This window comes from Trachymyrmex septentrionalis, unplaced genomic scaffold (genome assembly GCF_001594115.1).
Source record: "Trachymyrmex septentrionalis isolate Tsep2-gDNA-1 unplaced genomic scaffold, Tsep1.0 scaffold60, whole genome shotgun sequence".
In the NCBI taxonomy this organism is placed as follows: Eukaryota; Metazoa; Arthropoda; class Insecta; order Hymenoptera; family Formicidae; genus Trachymyrmex; species Trachymyrmex septentrionalis.
In genome coordinates this window covers 5,813,538-5,831,866 of record NW_017305779.1, presented here as the reverse complement: position 1 = coordinate 5,831,866, position 18,329 = coordinate 5,813,538, and the positions used below count along the sequence as shown (strand labels likewise).

General features: G+C 33.8%; 3 protein-coding genes across 6 annotated transcripts in view; 2 read left to right on the top strand and 1 right to left on the bottom strand.

Moving 5' to 3' along the window:
• LOC108752601 (Down syndrome cell adhesion molecule-like protein Dscam2) overlaps positions 1-3,227 on the top strand; it is a 167,804-nt gene extending 164,577 nt beyond the window's left edge. For all 4 annotated transcript variants that reach the window (XM_018493542.1, XM_018493539.1, XM_018493543.1 and 1 more), the window contains 2 exons: positions 142-232; positions 923-3,227. In XM_018493542.1, the coding sequence (XP_018349044.1) occupies positions 142-232; positions 923-1,113 (282 nt within the window). In that variant the 3' untranslated portion in view covers positions 1,114-3,227. The remainder of the gene's footprint in view (positions 1-141; positions 233-922) is intronic.
• A 1,028-nt stretch (positions 3,228-4,255) lies between these two features.
• Positions 4,256-7,047, top strand: LOC108752491 (actin-like protein 6B). The gene is made up of 6 exons (XM_018493337.1): positions 4,256-4,280; positions 4,380-4,580; positions 5,367-5,804; positions 6,041-6,381; positions 6,702-6,797; positions 6,874-7,047. The coding sequence occupies exons 1-6, from the start codon at positions 4,256-4,258 to the stop codon at positions 7,036-7,038; spliced, it is 1,266 nt and encodes a 421-aa protein (XP_018348839.1). The 3' UTR covers positions 7,039-7,047.
• A 1,905-nt stretch (positions 7,048-8,952) lies between these two features.
• Positions 8,953-16,126, bottom strand: LOC108752634 (battenin). Its single transcript, XM_018493612.1, has 7 exons — positions 15,822-16,126; positions 13,483-13,640; positions 12,345-12,503; positions 11,003-11,339; positions 10,559-10,708; positions 10,340-10,480; positions 8,953-10,008 (listed from the first exon to the last, which is right to left on the bottom strand). Exons 1-7 carry the CDS (start codon positions 16,002-16,004, stop codon positions 9,868-9,870), a joined length of 1,269 nt encoding a protein of 422 aa, XP_018349114.1. The 5' UTR covers positions 16,005-16,126; the 3' UTR covers positions 8,953-9,867.
• Positions 16,127-18,329: the final 2,203 nt, after the last annotated feature.

The window sequence follows — 18,329 nt, the reverse complement described above, 5'->3', positions numbered from 1 at the left end:
TGTCGCACGAATCGATTGTTATTGCATCGAGCAACGTAGATCCACGATTCCCACCGTGAGATCGCGAAAGTACTTGTGATTAATTATTTATTTTCGGCGAATTAGGTGTAAAAGACAAAGGGAAAACGTGTTTGCTTACAGACTTCCTGTACCATGGACCAGAATCTAGCACGTCTACAGAACCCTCACCGATTTTTGAGAGAAAATCGTTTCCTGGAAGGGGAAGACCCAAGTAAGCCTATCATTAATCGATTATTGATCTTTTTAATCTTTTCCACGATGCTCTTGAATTTCTAAACTGATTGTTTGCTCAAATATCAAAATTTACAGTTAAATAAAGACTTACATTTAAATATGTCGTCAAATTCGACATTACATTTAAATTTAAAATACACGATCTAAATTGATCACTAAAGTTATTCATAAACCGATAGTTGAATATATTATATAATCCGAACGCATTTTTACAAAAACGGAGGAAGATATATTTCATCGAGGCGGAGATTGTTATCAAAGATTTCCATTACCCTGTCGGGAAAGCTTTTACGAAAAACTACGTAGATTGAAATAAGATCTTAGAAATTATTACTTTTTCATATATGTTCGTAGTGGGACGTAGAGCGGCGTTGTTTCTTCGAAAAACTTAGAAATCTTTCGCCCTCAAACAACGCCATTTTATAACGTCCCACTACGAATATCTACGAAAAAGTAAGAATTTCTAAGCTCTTGTCTCAATCTATATAGTTTTTCTGTACCTTTATATAAAAATTTTTTTTCCGCCAGGAAACTACAATATATGTTCTTATCAACTTTTCATTACAGACTTCTTGTTGACCAAGCTCGGGTTTTAAGCTCATATCGTTAACTAAATGAAACATGTCCCCACTATTTGCAAGATAAAAGAAAATCCGTTTGCATTCAGGATGTTACAGCTGGCGCGTCATACCAGCGAGGAGGCCCGTGCCAACTTCGGGCCAATCCCCGGGCTTGGCCATCCCAAGCACCAGTCGGGCAATCCCTGTGCCAATCGGGACCAGGAGCGTGACGGATCAGGAAACCTGTTCGTCCCCAAGCTGGACCCACCCTCGGGCTTCTCCGACGCGTTTGAGCTAAGCGAGGCCGAGTGCGACTTCGATCGCGGTCATAACAGCCAACGAAACGTCCGTGACTTCGTAATCGCGGTGTAAATACGTGTAAAAGCCTCCGATGCGTACGCGAGAATCCCCGTCGTAAGACGTAAAAGAGAAGAGGAGACATTAAAAGTAAATAGAAGAGAAAGGAAGATGAGTATAAAGGAAATATCGCGCGAGATTTGTGCAAGCCGCGGTCCGTCGTTTCGTTAATGCGAATTGGCGTCTCGGTATCCGATCGCCAGCTATTCAAGTGATAATTCCACGTGCTCCTTCGTCCTGCTCCCGGCCTACGTCGACGAGAACGCGTCCGTCAGCTCGACGATCACACGCTCCGTAAACTGCCACCGGCGTTTCCGGCAAGATCGATCCGACGTCAAGATTATTTCTCGGCTTAAGTATTTTAGGGTTACGATTTAGGCGAACGATCGCGAACGAACGCGCTGCGATTGATCGTAACAAAGTTAAGTTTAACAGAGAGAGACAGAGAATCTATAAGCTGCCGTTTATTGGTTCCGCTTGATGGAACCACAAAGTTTTATGTATCGCGTCGCGTTCGGGTACTTGACGGAGTACTTGAACGGACCAGGTCGAGTTCTACATTGTTGTCTGTTCTATATCGTGGCGCAAGAAGAAGCGAACGAAGAGTTCCCGTGAGTCCGCGGAGCGTCTCGACGACGACGATCCGTATAAACTGCCACGTTTCATTCCGCATTCCGTGTAATAATCCTATAGTTAGTTAAAAATGGCGGCGTTATACGCGCGATCCATATCCACCTCGGATTTCTTCCCTCCACGACGATCTTTATATTCGAATATCTCCGATTTACCGAACACAAATACGTACACATTCCCCATACAATCTTCTAATTATTATAATAGCGAAAATACGACGCGAACGCGCGACGACTGTAATTAAACTGTAAAAGTCTAACGGTAACTGCCATCTTACTCTACTACGAAGCGACCAACGACTGCGAAGAGATCTACGATCGGCCGAGATACCCCCGAATCGTTTTCTGACTATTGTACGTGTCTCTGGCGCGAGACACTTGTACATGCATATCGAAGCGAGCAATACTCGACCTCCAAACATTTTTCCTTGTCTTCCAATCATTCTCGTCGATTCGATCAAACGTCCATTCATCCACACCATCTCCCGCTTCTCCGCGAAGAGTGTTACCGTATATGTCTATGTAAAGAGAAAGTAACGCAATCATTCGTCGTTGTCGTCAGTGTCGTTTTAACTTATCCGCGAGAGACTGAAAGAAGCATTGTAGTTTAGGTTTACACTTGACATCTGTCATAAGATGTCACAGATCTCTGATCACAGATCTCTGTGATTTGTGCGAAAGCTGAGCAAGTTTACAACGTCGATGAAAGGAGAACGCGTGAGAACTGTCAAACGCGAGTATCGTGAAAGAAAACGTCGAATGCGACGAATGTTGAGCGTAAACCTAGTCTTAGACGAGTTATCACGTAGCGTAAACGTAACGACCGAACATAATGTCTGTAAGTTGTCTATTACTACTGTACCCATTGTACACTTCGCTCACAAACTGCCGCGTACGTCACACTCCATCCGAGACCCAGCCCCTCTCCCGACAGATAAAAGAAGAAATGAAAAGGAAGAGTTCGAAGAAAATGCAAATGCGATGCCAGTCTGCGTCGATTAACGATCGACGGACCTTAAAGATGATGATGATGATGATGATGATGATGATGATGATGATCTAAGAAATTATTGAGGTACATGAGAAGAGTACTATTTCACGAGTGTTATCGTAATCTCCGCGATACTACGTGTCGCCATCGAATCATTTTCGCCAACACGTCACCCGTTGGCTTGTTGGGTTACCGTTCACACTCGGTCGGGTGACCATGATTTTTCGGCCAGCCGGTTTAAGTGCCCCCATGCCTTTCCCTGTTATTTCGGCCCTCAAGTCATTCGCGCGAGGTGGAGGAAAGCGAAAGGAGTCGCCCTGTTGATGATATATCGTCTATCTTTATGACACACGAAATGATTTACCACGAAATTCGTACTATTGTGTTTTAGACGACTTTAGATTGTTTATATTCTATTTACTTTGTAAAATATACAACACTAATTCCATATTGGAAATGTGCTCGTCTCGTGCCTGTGTGTTTCTTTACCTGTCCATCTGTTTCCCGTTCGTTAAAGTCTAATCGCAAATTTGTTTTGCGAAAATATCAAGTTGATTTACGCAAAGAGTACAATACAGCTTTTATAAGGACTTCTATTTTATAATTAAAAGGACTTCTTTTTTTAATTTTACCAAGGTATTAATTTTATCATCATTCTTTTTCTATGATGTTAATTGATGCTTTTGCAATGTTTATTTTGTACGATCGTTTTTACGAAGATCAGATATTTTGACAGCTTGCAAAATAGAATTAATTTTATTTATTAAAAAAAATTTGATACTAGTTTATTTTTTTTTAAGATAATGGGTATTTAAATTGATATACTCGTCTCAAGTCCTGCGTGCCGATGCGTATATAAACAAGAATGAACAATTCTATAAACGATATGTTAAGTCGGATCTATTAAAGCATTTACAAACGTGGATGAATAAAATTATTTAAGATAAATTTGTTATGTAACTATTTATAGCATCCTTTGATAGTCGATTTTTGTTTGGTGAATGACCTGATTCGTAGACATTAAAAATGTTTACAGCAGTTATTTTCATAATTTTTTCTTGTATGTTAAGAAATCTGGCGATTTAATTTAAAATGAATCTATTAATTATTTGAGAAGATTAAATTACATATTATAATATATTCTATAAACAACCTTATGTTTATCGCTGTAACCAACGATCGATTAATCTTGAGAGAATATACAGCCGTGCAATCCTCTCAAGTCGGCAGTGTGTGTGGGTGTGTGTGTGTGTGTGTGTGTGTGTGTGTGTGTGTGTGTGTGTGTGTGTGTGTGTTTGTGTTTGTGTTTGTGTGTGTGTTTGTGTTTGTGTGTGTGTTTGTATGTGTGTTTGTGTGTATGCACGTTTACATGTGTGCGTGTATACATATTAAAGATACATACTGCAAGGGTGAAACAGTCCACCCGGGCATGCGCCAAGCTTCCTCTCCCTTCAGATACTATGAGCGGTGGTGTCTACGGCGGTGGTAAGTACGTGGCCGCGCTCCATAATTATTCTAACCAGAAAATGTATACATTTATACGCTAGACTAATTCCACGTGGTTGTCCGCGATTATTACACCAGACGAGGTAGGTGCTATCATCTTCGACGTCGGACACCAGAACCTCCGCGTGGGATATGGCGGCGAGGATACGCCGAAGGCCGAGATCCCGACGACCCTCGGGGTGTGGGAGGAACCCGCCGACCCCAGCGGGATTGACTGCAACAATGTCACCAAGAAGCACTACAACGTCGACGTCACGGCTATCCAAGTGCGAAAAAAGGGTATGCTATCAAATTTTAGTTTTTCAGACTTGCAGAAATCAGTTGATTAAATTGATAAATATAAAAATACAAAATATAATTAAATATAAAATAGAAGTGACACTTCAAAAGCGAGAATGTGTTTTCGATTATCAATTTTGTGTTTCATATAATCTACTACGCATATATTATAATAATACTTCTGCCGTAACTGTAATATAATTAAAGAAACCGATATTTCAATCGCGTTAACATTCTGATAAATGTTATTTAAATAAAAATAAATAAATAAAATGAATAAAATAGCGTAATAAATTATTAATCATTATTAATAAGCCTACAAACCTTTTTTTCGTGATTAATAATAGCTTTAATCGAATTAATCAAATGTAGAAAACAGAATTCTTTCTAAGACATATAAAAATCCCACAAATAAATAAATGTTTTTTCCGCGATTAGTGAAAACGTAACGATCAATTGTAGAAATTCTCGAATTCTCTGATTTCAACGAAATTTCATATAAAACAATTTTATTTATGCAATACTATATTTGTTTACACGTAGAATTACCTTTTGATTGCACCAAAGAAAATAATCTGTATAAAATATTTTTGCCTAAAATTTTAATACATATTATACAATTATTATAAATATTTAGTATTAAAGTAGATAATTCATTTATAATTAATCCCGTTTAGTACAAGATTAATCAGTGTAAGTACAACGTCATTATTAACAAGTATTTATTTATATTTTACTTATTTTGTTAGAACTTTCGTAATACTGAAAAGTCCGGTTTGGATTTAGATATGGAGATAGTGAGCCTGATGAAGGACGGTATGATCGACGATTGGGACATGTTTGAACGACTGACCGAGTATACATACAAGCAACGACTGCATGCCTTATCCGAGCATCATCCGATCCTGATGACCGAGTGTCCGTGGAACACCAGACTGAAACGCGAGAAGTTGTTAGAGCTCATGTTCGAGAAATTCAACGTGCCGGCTATGTATATCTGCAAGAACGCCGTTTTGGCTGCTTACGCGAACGGTAGATCTACGGCGATGGTCGTGGACAGCGGTGCCACGCACACTAGCGCAGTGCCGGTCCACGATGGTTACGTTATCACTCAAGGAATTGTCAAGAGTCCTTTGGGTGGCGATTTCATCACTATGCAATGTAGACAGTTCTTCGAGGAGAAAGACATCGAACTGGTACCAGCTTGTCTTGTCGCCAGCAAAGGTAAATAATGTTTCACTAAAAATGCTTATTATTATAATATATATGTGGAAGAAATTTACATACAATGACATATAACTACAGATTATTATAGCTATTTCTTACAGGATAAAATATTGGCAGATTTTTTTTATCGAAGTTAAAAGATATAATTTAGATTTCAATAAACTATTATTGTATATAAAAAATTCTAGTATAATTTTGAAAATTTCCGCTTACTAATTTATGTTTTTTTTTAGATGTAGTACGAGAGAGAGATCCTCCTCGCTGGACGAAACGACCCGGACCGCAACCATCGTCGTCCTGGCTGAGTTACATGGTGCGAGAGTTGTTACAGGACTTTCAGATGAACTGTTTGCAAGTATCGGATAGTCCCTATGACGAAGATATGGCAAATACTCTACCCATGAAGCATTATGAATTTCCGACTGGTTACAACGATGATTTCGGATCTATAAGGCTCATGATACCCGAGGCTCTCTTCGATCCTAGTAACGTTAAGGGTGTAGGCGCGAGTATTTTAGGAATTGGCCCTCTGGTCACCACAAGTGTCGGAATGTGCGATATGGATATCAGACCAGTATGTATCTTCAAATTAATTAGATTGAATTAGAGTGACAACCTTTTTAAGGCATTTTGAATCAATTTTGCTCACGGAAAATAATTTTGTTGGATTATCAAAATAATTATGTAGAGATCTCAAACATGATGAGCAATATTGCAAAAATATTAACATTCTAGCAACACAAGTTAGAGTATCTTATATACAAAATTATTTTGATTCAAACAAAACTATTTTCAAATCTGTATCTAACTGAATTTTTAGATACTTCAGCAAAATCGTTATTTCTGAGTGTGTACACTATTATTTGTAAAATAATAAGACTACATATGTTGCAGAGTCTGTATGGCAGCGTAGTGGTGACCGGCGGCAATTCTTGTCTTCAGGGCTTCAGTGAGAGACTGAATCGGGACCTGGCCAGTAAAACCCCACCGGTAACTCGTTTTGTAATATTAAGTACTTATTATGAAGTTTCAAATTTCTCGATTTATAATAATTTAATTCTCACAGAGTATGAGACTGAAAATAATCAGCGCAAACAGCTCAAGCGAGCGACGTTATGGTGCCTGGATCGGTGGCTCGATCCTCAGTTCTTTGGGCTCATTCCAGCAAATGTGGCTGTCGCGTCAAGAGTACGAGGAATCTGGCAAACTTATTTTGGAAAGATGCGCGTAATTAAGTAATGGAGAAAATTGAAAAATAGTTTTCAGTAAATTAATTTTTATCCTCTTATTTTCAGTTTTAAATTAATAATTGCTTCCCAAGTAACGCAAAAAATCTTTGAAAAACGCTTATGAAAATTTTAAAAGAAAATTATCGAGATAATTAGGATATTCTTGCGATATTTATCGTACTTTTGTGTTACTTGGGTAATTTATATATTGGTATAATGGAAAGAGAGGAACTCATTAACTTTTTATCACAGATACTAATCAAATGTTTTACGCAAACGTTAGAAGCAATTACGTAACAATTCACATGGCGACGGTGTAACGTAAACCGTCCTCGTAAGCAACAACTATCAAACTCATTTCTGAAGCGCCTAAAGTATTATTAATAAAAACATAAAATGTGCTAAGATTTTTCGCGATTTGAGAGATAATTTTTTATAGGAAAGATTTATGCAGGATGTTTCCTCGTGACCTTGCATTATAATTAGCAGAAAGTGCGATTAATCAGAAACACTTTGTGTTAAAACGCATAAATTGCGGATAAGCAATGTTTAATCTACAACTCGCTTAAACGCCAGTGTTAGATAAACACATACGGCTTATAAGAATACAGTTCCTAATTGCTCCGTGCTAATCTTCCATATATCGTATCTTTGAAGAGAAGAATCACTTCCTGTTAAATTCCAACAAACGTAAATGGATATAATATACAATAGATTTATCGCGCAATAGATTTTTATTACTTTATTAGTTTTTATATTTTTTTTATTAGTTTTTTATTAGTTTTTTTTTATTTTTTTATTAGATATTTATTTGCTAAAAACATAAAAATACTCATTTTATACGTTGAGGTAATAGAGACATATCCATTATCGCAACTATCTTTTAAGTTATTTTCAAGAAAAGTAATATTGTCGTAAAGTAATAAAAATAGTAATAGTATCGTACATTCGTTATTTACTTACTATTGATATAAAAATATCACACAAGAGTCACGCATTATTAATCTTAGAACTGCATACACATTTTTTGTTGCACACGTAGACTACATGCCGAGTCTCTCAAACACAGTTGGATATTTTTATATGTATAGATATCTAATTCTGGGAAAGCATATATTTTTCGACAAATCTTTTTCCAGGAGATCAAAGTTCTAATCAACTTGCTAAATTAAAAAATAAATATTTAAACAAAAAGAAATTCTCAAAAATGTTAATGACGAAATCTTATTGGATCTCGCAGATACATGTGTGTAGTTCTGGGTTTAAGAAGCTGGCGCGGATATTTTCATAAAGAAGAAATATTGCTTGAATCAAAAATCGATGAACTATTAAATGTGACAGATAGCAATTAACAACAATTTAAAAGAGCAGCAACTTAAAATTCTAATAAATTAATTTTTATTTCTCAACTCGCTCAGAATATTTCAATTGCTTTATATATTTTACTTACGACATAATTGATTCTATTTTTATTTTGCAATTTAAAACTTATGAATAAAAAAATTTATATTTGTCGCTATTATAAATATTACATGAAGATTGAACCCTTATATATATGTTAAGTTGCTGCTTTCTTAAACTGTATCGTTGAAACAATCATGTATAAGGCAAAAACAGAAAAATATTGATTATTCTGATGGCTCCAAATCACTTTATTAAAATTGACATATATATCTATAATACTTAGAATCACAATCTTTTAATCAAAAAAATGTAAGAATAATCTTAATAATAGATATCAATATATCAAAGTAGAAATGTGGTAGTTCGAACCTAGTAATTTTTATATCTAATCACAAGAGTGAGTAAGAAGACGGTGTAATCCAAGTGCGTTATTATTTCTAATTAATCGATGAGGTCAATTCATTACAGTAGCTATTAATACTGAGATATCCTCAAATCAACGAGCGATTAGTTCTCGACGGTGCGGAATCTTAAGGACGCACGAAAATACTTGCGTATCTCGTTTCATCGCAACAAGTCGGATATATTATGGAAACTATATAAAGATCAACAATAGTAATCTCAGAATATATCTCTACGATATCAGCACTAGACTACAGTAAAACAAGACTACAGTACAAGTCAAAATTTAGATATGTTATAGAGAAGAAATATAGATTTACAGTACAATTTTCAAAATTTATACGCATATCGTGAAACAAATAGACCTATAGTACAGCAGGATCTAGGTACAGTTATTCCGAAAGAGAAAAAGAAATTCTTTCGTTCCGCAGCGAAAACACAGATGATATTCGTGTATTATATGTTACGTCGCCTATGTATATTTAATATGCGACATGTACTGCAATATGCCCTGTTCCTAATCTTTTAAACGTTTGTACCGAATAAAGCTCGGATATTTGTAATTGTAATACATTGTAATCCAAACTGCTTACAAACCGCTTATAACGAATCTAAAATGTTTCTGCGAGTGACACGGTCATGACTTTAAAAATATCATTTAGAAAATCTAATAAATATCAATATTTATAAAATATATTAAAAGTAGTAAACTATATAAAAATTCATCACCGTGTCGCCTGCATTCTGAACGTTTGCTTTATTAATATTTCCTCAAAATTTCGTAGATTCGAATACTCCCACAAAGCTAAAAGTTTAACCGGACTAGAACGTTAATAATTTTATGATCCGCGAATGCGCGATTAAACAATTGCATACATTTGATCTACATGCAATCGTTAAATTAATAAAAGAGACACCTCATATTTGCCGTTAATCATCGGCATGTTGTGTTGAGGAACTTTTAAAAGTAAGTTTCTACAGAAACTTTGTTATCACTCAGTAGCAGGGGAACCACCACGATATCTTTAACTACCTAATCGCGTCGGTTGCGGTAATTTACAAATGGCATTGTGAACAGGCATGGACAACCAACCGGCTAACGCAATCCCGATAGAGTCTGCCATCGTCGCGATTCCCAAAGAAGCTTCGCGATCCACCTTCGGAATCTATAAGAGATTTCACGCCAAATTAATTTTAAGTCGTAGAAAATATCATTAGATAACATTTATAAAATTGCGGAGAACTCAACGCATTATTTTTCCGCAAAATATAAATTCACAGTAATATTCACATCAATATTCTAATTTCTCACTCAACGATATAAATGTATTGTAATACAACACGTATTGTTTATAACAGTTACATTGCTGAAATTGTAACATAGGAAATTGTAACATTAATATAAGTTATTATTAGTTTGTGTTCTGCAGGTTTCGTTTGATTTGCATAGTTTTTTAATTTTAACTTATTTCTTAAATAAAGATGTAGCATCATTACCTCAGTTGACATTCGATAGAACGTGTTCACATACGCTCCACCGCCAAGTAGACCCTCCCACAATACAAGAGCAAAAACGATCCATATATTTGGTATGTAATAATAGAGGGTCTCGAAGAAAAAGAGTATAACGTTAAAGAACTAAAAGAAATATAATGAGTTTTAGATCGTATGATCTGTATTTTTTGTTCGACTTCCTGATTCCGAAAGTTTTATTACCTGCAACACGGACATAATCCAAATTTTATTAATGGTGACCAGGTTCACCGACGACCTCGAGATAAATACACCTATTTGGTAATCCACTTGGAGCCATCTGTATTGTTCGGAGTGTGTCAACCAAATATCTTTGAATTCGACAAGTTCGTACTATAAACAAAGTTTCGCTTATTTAATTATGACTTCTGAAATTAATGAGCTAAATAATATATTCGCAATGATAAAGCTGATAGGTCATAGACGATGCCTGACGATGTAATTCCTGTACATATTTTCCTCTTAAAAATCAAAATGAGAATTGATTTGATTTAACAAGAGCATAAATAAACGTGGCAAAATTATATAATATTAACAGAAAGAAAAAGATTGTAGGTATATAATTAATAGACAAGTAGAGGAAAGATATGTACATATATAGTGAAAAAATATAAAGATTGTCATTACCAAGCCTTGATTAATGAAGTATTCAAATAGGTAAACGAGCCCAAGTGGTATCATGTACTTCAGCAAGCCAGGCACTAAATTAATCTTATCCCTGAAAGTCTTTTCAGGGATCTTAATGATTTGTTCTTGACTATCGATGCCGTTCTTGGTGATTGGAATTCTGATGTGCGTCGGGTGTTTGAGGATAACCCAGAACGTGACCGCTTGCAAAAGTGGCACGATCAACATGACTAGCAATGTATTCTCGATAGATAGTACCAAGGTGAGTCCAGCGTAAGATACAGCGCCGATTACTCCAGCGCCGCCCGTGCCCGATGACCACGTCGAGATCACTTGCCTGCGAGAAAATTAATAGCAATTAATGATAAGAAAATTCCAAACATCTGAGAAGCTGATAAAATAAAGGCTAAAGAGATAGAAGTTAAAATTAATAGAAGCTTATCTTACAATTTTCGCATTTCAAATTATCTGACGTTAGAGCTTAATAAATAGGTTGCTCGTTATCTAACGAGTGTTTGTATTACGCGACTCTTCCGCTTTTGCATTTGTCTAAAATGACAGTACGACATCTTGAACGACAGACAAATAATTCCTAGTGTAGGTTTTCTTACGTTTTACAAGAGAATGATCAGCGATTAGATTATGATTACCCGTCGTAATTGCTACTCTGTAGTTATCCACGTGATTATAAACGTGATTACAAACCTATATACATGCTGGTAATTTTTACGCGTACAGTCTTTTATCTTATTTTTCTTGATATGATGTAAATCGTGCGCGTATATTTCGTTTTATGCGCACTTTTAGATCTGAACTCCCTGGCGTTGCATTATATTATCACTATTTCTCTGTTACTGTTTAAATATTTATACTACAATTCTGGAAATATACCCGCCGTCGTGGCAACAGATGACTCTGACTCTTAAATATGCCTCATAAATTTGAGCCGAAAACTTTATGCCCTTCGACATTCTACCTTATATTTTAATACACGTTCAAAGTATAAATTCTATACTTCTTACGTTTTTTTTTTATTCCTTCTACTGTTCCTAAAGAATTACTTTCTAAAGCATAGAAAATTATATCCCAAAAAAATTATCTACCTTCATTTTACACACGCATCTGTTTTAAATATAAATTACATTTATTACAATTAAATTAATATAAAAATTCTATGCAATGAGAAGCTGTTAAATCGATGATCTATATATTTCTGATCTATATATTCGAGAGCTATAAGAAGTTTCAGTTTCCGGTGTATGCAACAAGCGAGAATAAATATAACGCATCTGTAATATGATAGTAACAAATAAACAATAATAAATGGAATGTACACACTTACTTAGAGAATTGATTACTGTAACTGAGAAGAGTAACTTCACCCAAGCCGGAGGAAAGCGACGTTATAATAACGCCCATAATGGCGATCCATTCGGTAGTACTCAACGACACCATGAGGAATCCTGCAGCGGAAAATAACACACAGGTAGCCAGTCGAGCACTGTAATTAACGAGTCGATTGATCGATTAGCGATTGACGGTTAGGGCCGGTTGCTTGTACAACCGCGGAAAGGACTTACACGATATCCGAGGCTCCGTTGTGCGCCGGATGAGCTTTTTTTTTTTAAAAAAAAAAGAAAAGGAAATATATCGAGAGAAAAAAGACAGTAAAGAGTAAAAATACTCGGATTTGCTCGATTTTATATTCGATTAATTTTCCATGCAATTTGTGCACTTTGGACAAATCTTGAATTTTTTTTCTAAAAAATGTATACGTCTTATAAAAGAAATTTATTAGTTAGATAATATTTCAAAAAATTATTTTATATAAAAATTTTAGATGTACTGATAATTTTTTTTTTACATATTCATACATATACATTCGTATGTATACGAAAAAAGTAAAGGCGTTTAGAAAATGAATACTGCTAGTTAAGTTAAATCTAGTGTATTACGGTTTTTTTTATCACTTTTGATATTTGCGTTTTATCTTTAGACTATACTAACATAACTAGGAATGCACATGTTATTATCAAGAACATCCAATCGTCGCGATATAAATTAATCTTGGCACTTCACTTTTATTGCAGTCATCTTGAGCTATAATATTATATAGAACATCCGAGCGTGGAATCTCTACAGATGTCAAGATAAGATATTTTAATTTTACAGAAAAGTATTCGAATATTAATATAATAAATTGCACAACGTGAAGAAAATTGTGTAGAATCTGGAAGACAATAAAATGTTTTGCGAAAAAAATGAATCACACGTTGCGTTCAGTTCTGTTATCACTTCAATTATTTAATGAGATTATACATATAATACATATATAATTGTGGGAGGTAATTTGTTTTGCAGTGTTCACTGGCTTCGTTCTGACAAGTAATTCTGGATAACGCTAAGATGCACAAGAGTGCACTTCGTAGCGTTAAATGCAGCTATATAAAAGAAAAAAAGAAAGAAATAAACATACTCACTGTACTAGAAATGGTAGAAATGGCGCCGTGATCTTGATTGCCAATGCTGGCAGAATATCTGCTAAAAGTATGGCACCAGTTGAAACCGTGTTGCATGTACGAGTCGTATTCCATTGATATTCCGTCATGTTCATGTCGTTTTTGTTTAATGTATCATTCTAGAAAAACCATAAGAATATTTACAATTACAATACATATTCATTTAAAATAAAAATTAAAAAGAAAATATTTGAAACAATTAAAAAATTTATAAAAGTATTGCATAAAATTGATAAAAGTTTGCAAAAGGAGAGATTTTCCGAAGAATTTAATTTGAATACTATCTTTACACAAATTTTTGGCAATATTAAAGATCTCGTCTTTTTATTTTTTTAATAATAAGTTTGCTTTTCAAAATAGAGTAATTTTTGTTTTATGCAGTAAACATCAAAAATGCAGGAACATCAAAAATAATAATGTTAATATTTTACGAGTATGATATTTTGCACGTGACGAATTAATTCTTGTTACACCTATCTGGTTTACATAACATGACCATACATCGACCATAATACGACGCAAAAAACACTGATTGCACAACGTAATAGTGTCATGCTGCTTTATCGATGATACGTTTTTTTCGGAAATCCGGCCGGATGACATAAATTATTAAAGTTACGACGATTTTTCTCGTTTAAGAGGAAATTGAATCATTACATTATTAAAAACGGGTCATTATAGCGCGGATTTATCAATTTGTATTGCTAAACTGCGTAAAACCGAATGATTAAATCAATTGGAATGCGCAATTTGCATAATGCTGATTATAATGTTGGTTTACAAATCGTTAGAAAATTTTCCATAGAAGTGCACGAGTATTTAATTACATATCAGATTGATATCGTATACGGAACGAATTTAATCAATACATAAGTTGTTAAAATAACACCATTGATCACACAAAATTGAATATTATCAATTGACATTTTGATCCATGTCAATTGCAAAAGACTGACTTAAAAAGAAAGATGATATTTATTATTAATATTTATTTATTAATTATGCCAATTCAGTTACGGTTATTTTGTGCGAATATTCAAAATTAATTTTTTACATTAAAAATAACAAATGTGCAAACTAATATAACTTTTATTTAATGTTAAATTAATTGTAAATTATTAATCTGAATTGTTACAATTAATTGACAAATAAATTTACTGTGTTTCAAGTAAGTAAATCGAGTAGCTTCTTAATAATAACAACTATATATGTTCTTTGTTTGCAACATTGCACTTTCAAATCTAGACTGATAAGTCTGTGTGGATTTATAAATAAGATATCTTACGCGAGCTTTACTAAGATATGCATTATCGGATACCGTTTCTCATATTGTTCAACTAATTTCTAAACTGGATAAAAGATAATTTTCAAGAAAATATAGAGATAACTTTACATCCGATAAAAAATTATTAATTACATAAAAATTAATTTGACACAATTATCTCATAAAGCTATTCATCTTTTTTTTAGAATGTTTCAAAAAAATAATATTATACGTAAGAGAATATTTCCAAAATTTAGAAAAAAAAATACGCAAAATTAAAAGATTTCTGAGAATTAAAATAACAAATCATTGTTATGTTAATCTTTTGTAAAGCAAAATACTATAGTTCACACTATCTCATACCGAGATGAACTTGATTCGTATTGTCAGTCTATTGTTATTGTAACTGGAGCAGGCAACAATATGAGAGATCATCCATGAAATAATAAGATCTGTTTTTTATCGAAGATCTCTTTGAATTGTTACACATAATGCAATAAGTGAAGTGAAACAAACTATATCTGTTTCACTTCAACTTATTGCACTGTGTGCACCAATTCAAAGAGTTTTTCCATCAAGAATAGGCCTAATATCATCTTTATCTTGCCTCCTGACTTTCAAAGATTAATCTCAAATATTCCATTAACTCTTTAAAAAATCCATAAACTCTTTAAAGTTTATTAGAATAAATGCTTCAAATTATAACTTTATGATAACTTTAATCTAATTATATTTATTTTTGAAACACTTTCATATGTATAATTTTCTTAAATAATGTTAGAATTTTAATCCAAAAAATAATTATAATTCTAAATTATGATAATTATTTCTTTTTATAAACAAAACGTAAAAATCATGAAAAGGTATTCAATTTATACTTTAATATTAAAAGTATTATAAATAATTTGTTAAGTTATTAGTTCTAATTTAAGAATATAATTTGATGTAATATAATTTTTAAATTTATTTTCTCCAAGTTCTCCAGCTCCAGCTTTTTTTCGGGCGATAAATAATCAAAAATCATACGACTACTCACTTGCTCACCGAATTTGCTCTGTAGGATGTCGTGGGCCGCGCTGAGCATCACGACATAGCCGTAATTGTTGCATAGACCTAGGATCCAGAATGCTATGAGATTGCGCCATCGTACCTTCTTCAAGATAGCTTCCTCGTCAAAAAAATTCTTGGTATGCGAAGTTGTCAGAACATTTTTATTCATTTTGAAGACCAGTTTCGAGAAGAGTACTTTTTTGCTTCTATCGATGTGATCTTACTTCGTTTTCTTTCTCGTTTTTTTAAATTTTACCAATCGTTTTTCTTCTTTATTTATCTCGTTCGATTTCCTTTTCTTCGTCTCTTTCTTCTTTCCTTGTTACTTTGATAACCGTCCCTGTTCTTTTCTTTATCTTTTTCTTGGAGTACGTGCACGCCTGCTAAATCGGCTTGTTGAGTCACTTTTCTTTTTCTTTTTTGCTCTATCGGTCTATCTCTTTCTTACTAACTTTTCCTTTTCTACTTTCCGTTGCTTCGCTTATTCTATCGTTATCACCGTCTCGTCTTCAGTTTCCCTTGACCGAGCGGCTGACTTGGCAGCTGCTTCTTTTTTTAGACTAAATTTAACGTTCAGACTTAAAAGAACTTTATATTGATAATCGCAGAATATAACATGAGAACAATTTGTATGTTCAACATAACGTTGTTTGGCTCATGTGTACAGTTAGTAATTAATATCGATTCGTTGTTTTATTACAGTGAATTATTCACATAAAACAGAGCGTTAAGTTCAACGTAATTCGTTTTTCGCAAAGAAAAAGAGATTATTTCGCTCTAATTAAAAATACGATGACTATATATTGTTTCTATTGATTCTATTGAAATCCTGTATTGGCCTGCCTTTTACATCTTACTTAAATCACTAATTTAGAAGGTTGCTGATAAAAAAATTACATAAAATAAAACACAGTCCCTTTTTCTTCGTAACTGAGAGAATCTTCTTGCAATGGAGAAAAATACATATTATCTCGGTTGATTCTGCAACGGGTTCTCCAATAGCCTTTTGTGTAGGCGATAAATATGAAAATATCTCAGCTACTAGTGAATCATTCGTAGAACACGTGATACTAACAATAAGTTCAATGTCTTCCTTCGTAAACAGAGAAAATATTCTATTCGAAAATAAATATTAGATTAATACCACAAATACTTCGATTTCGTCAATATTTATCAGGTATTCTCTTGATATTTGATCGAGAACGTAGCAAAATGTAATTTTCTTACAAGTTGCGTTTTTCCTTTGAGACTTTACTATATAAATCCACGATCTATGATGCGCTGAATACACTGCTCGAAAATAACGCCAGTCTGCAATTTCTACCTTCAGTTCTCTTCTCCCTCTACAGTATGTATATGCATACTCAAGCTTCGAGAAACTTCTCCAATCTTCCTTCTCCAACTTTTCCTTTTATCGCTCGCGCGTTTAAATTCTTTTCACAAATGCGCTTCTTTTAGGATGCTAGGATAGTGGATTGTTGACACTGAATTTAAAATTGTGCTCCTCGCAATTTTCCCGATAGATAAATGGCGCTTATTTCTATTTTGGAATTGTGTGACCAGGTTAAAAACTTGAGAAAAACAAACAATGATTGAAGATCAAGATCACCTTACCACTTAATTTGGATATTTCTAATGGGTAAACTTTCCTCTCGAATGCAGGTTTTTGCATAGCTCGAGCAAATCCTTCGAAGTTCAGCGACTGTTAATGAAAAAGATAGAATGAGATAATTATAATCATGCTGATTGGATAATAATTGCTGATGAATTAAAAAAATATATATTTGCGTTGGCATGCCTTAAAACAATATATGCATGCTCAAGATAAAAATAGTGCATTAATATTTATTGTGGCTATTTTAAAGATAACAAATATTTTACATATACATTATGTCGTAATGGTATATATAAATATACCATTTTAATGCTTTATTTTTAATCATATATATTTATATCTCTTACTTAGATTCTTGCATAAATTTGCATCACATTCAATGATCACCTCTATGTCTAATACTTTCAAGTGCCTCCAGTTAAATTACACTAAACTACATTTTCTACGCTACTATTCAAGGATAAGATTATCGCGCATTTTCGCACGGACATGAGGAAACCCAAGACTATCTTATGTATTATTCGTGGAATTTACGCTATTTAATTTCCCTAACATTCGAATAAGCATGAATAATTTAATCTGGAAATTCATGTTCACATGTGTGCATCTTATGGAAATAAATCTCGAGGAATTTCAAATTGCATTATACAGTTTTTTACAAGTTGATATTTGCAAAACTATATTTTTTGCGAAACAATGCTTTCGTCATTTAAAACGGTACGTGCAAAATATGAACGTAAATTGAAGACATTCGCATGCGTATTGTAATAAAAATACGCATGTAATATGACTTGTAACATAATATTTTGAATATAGGAACACTCCAAAATTTTCTAACACGTCACTTTTCTAAAAATACTTCTACAATAATTTTACCAT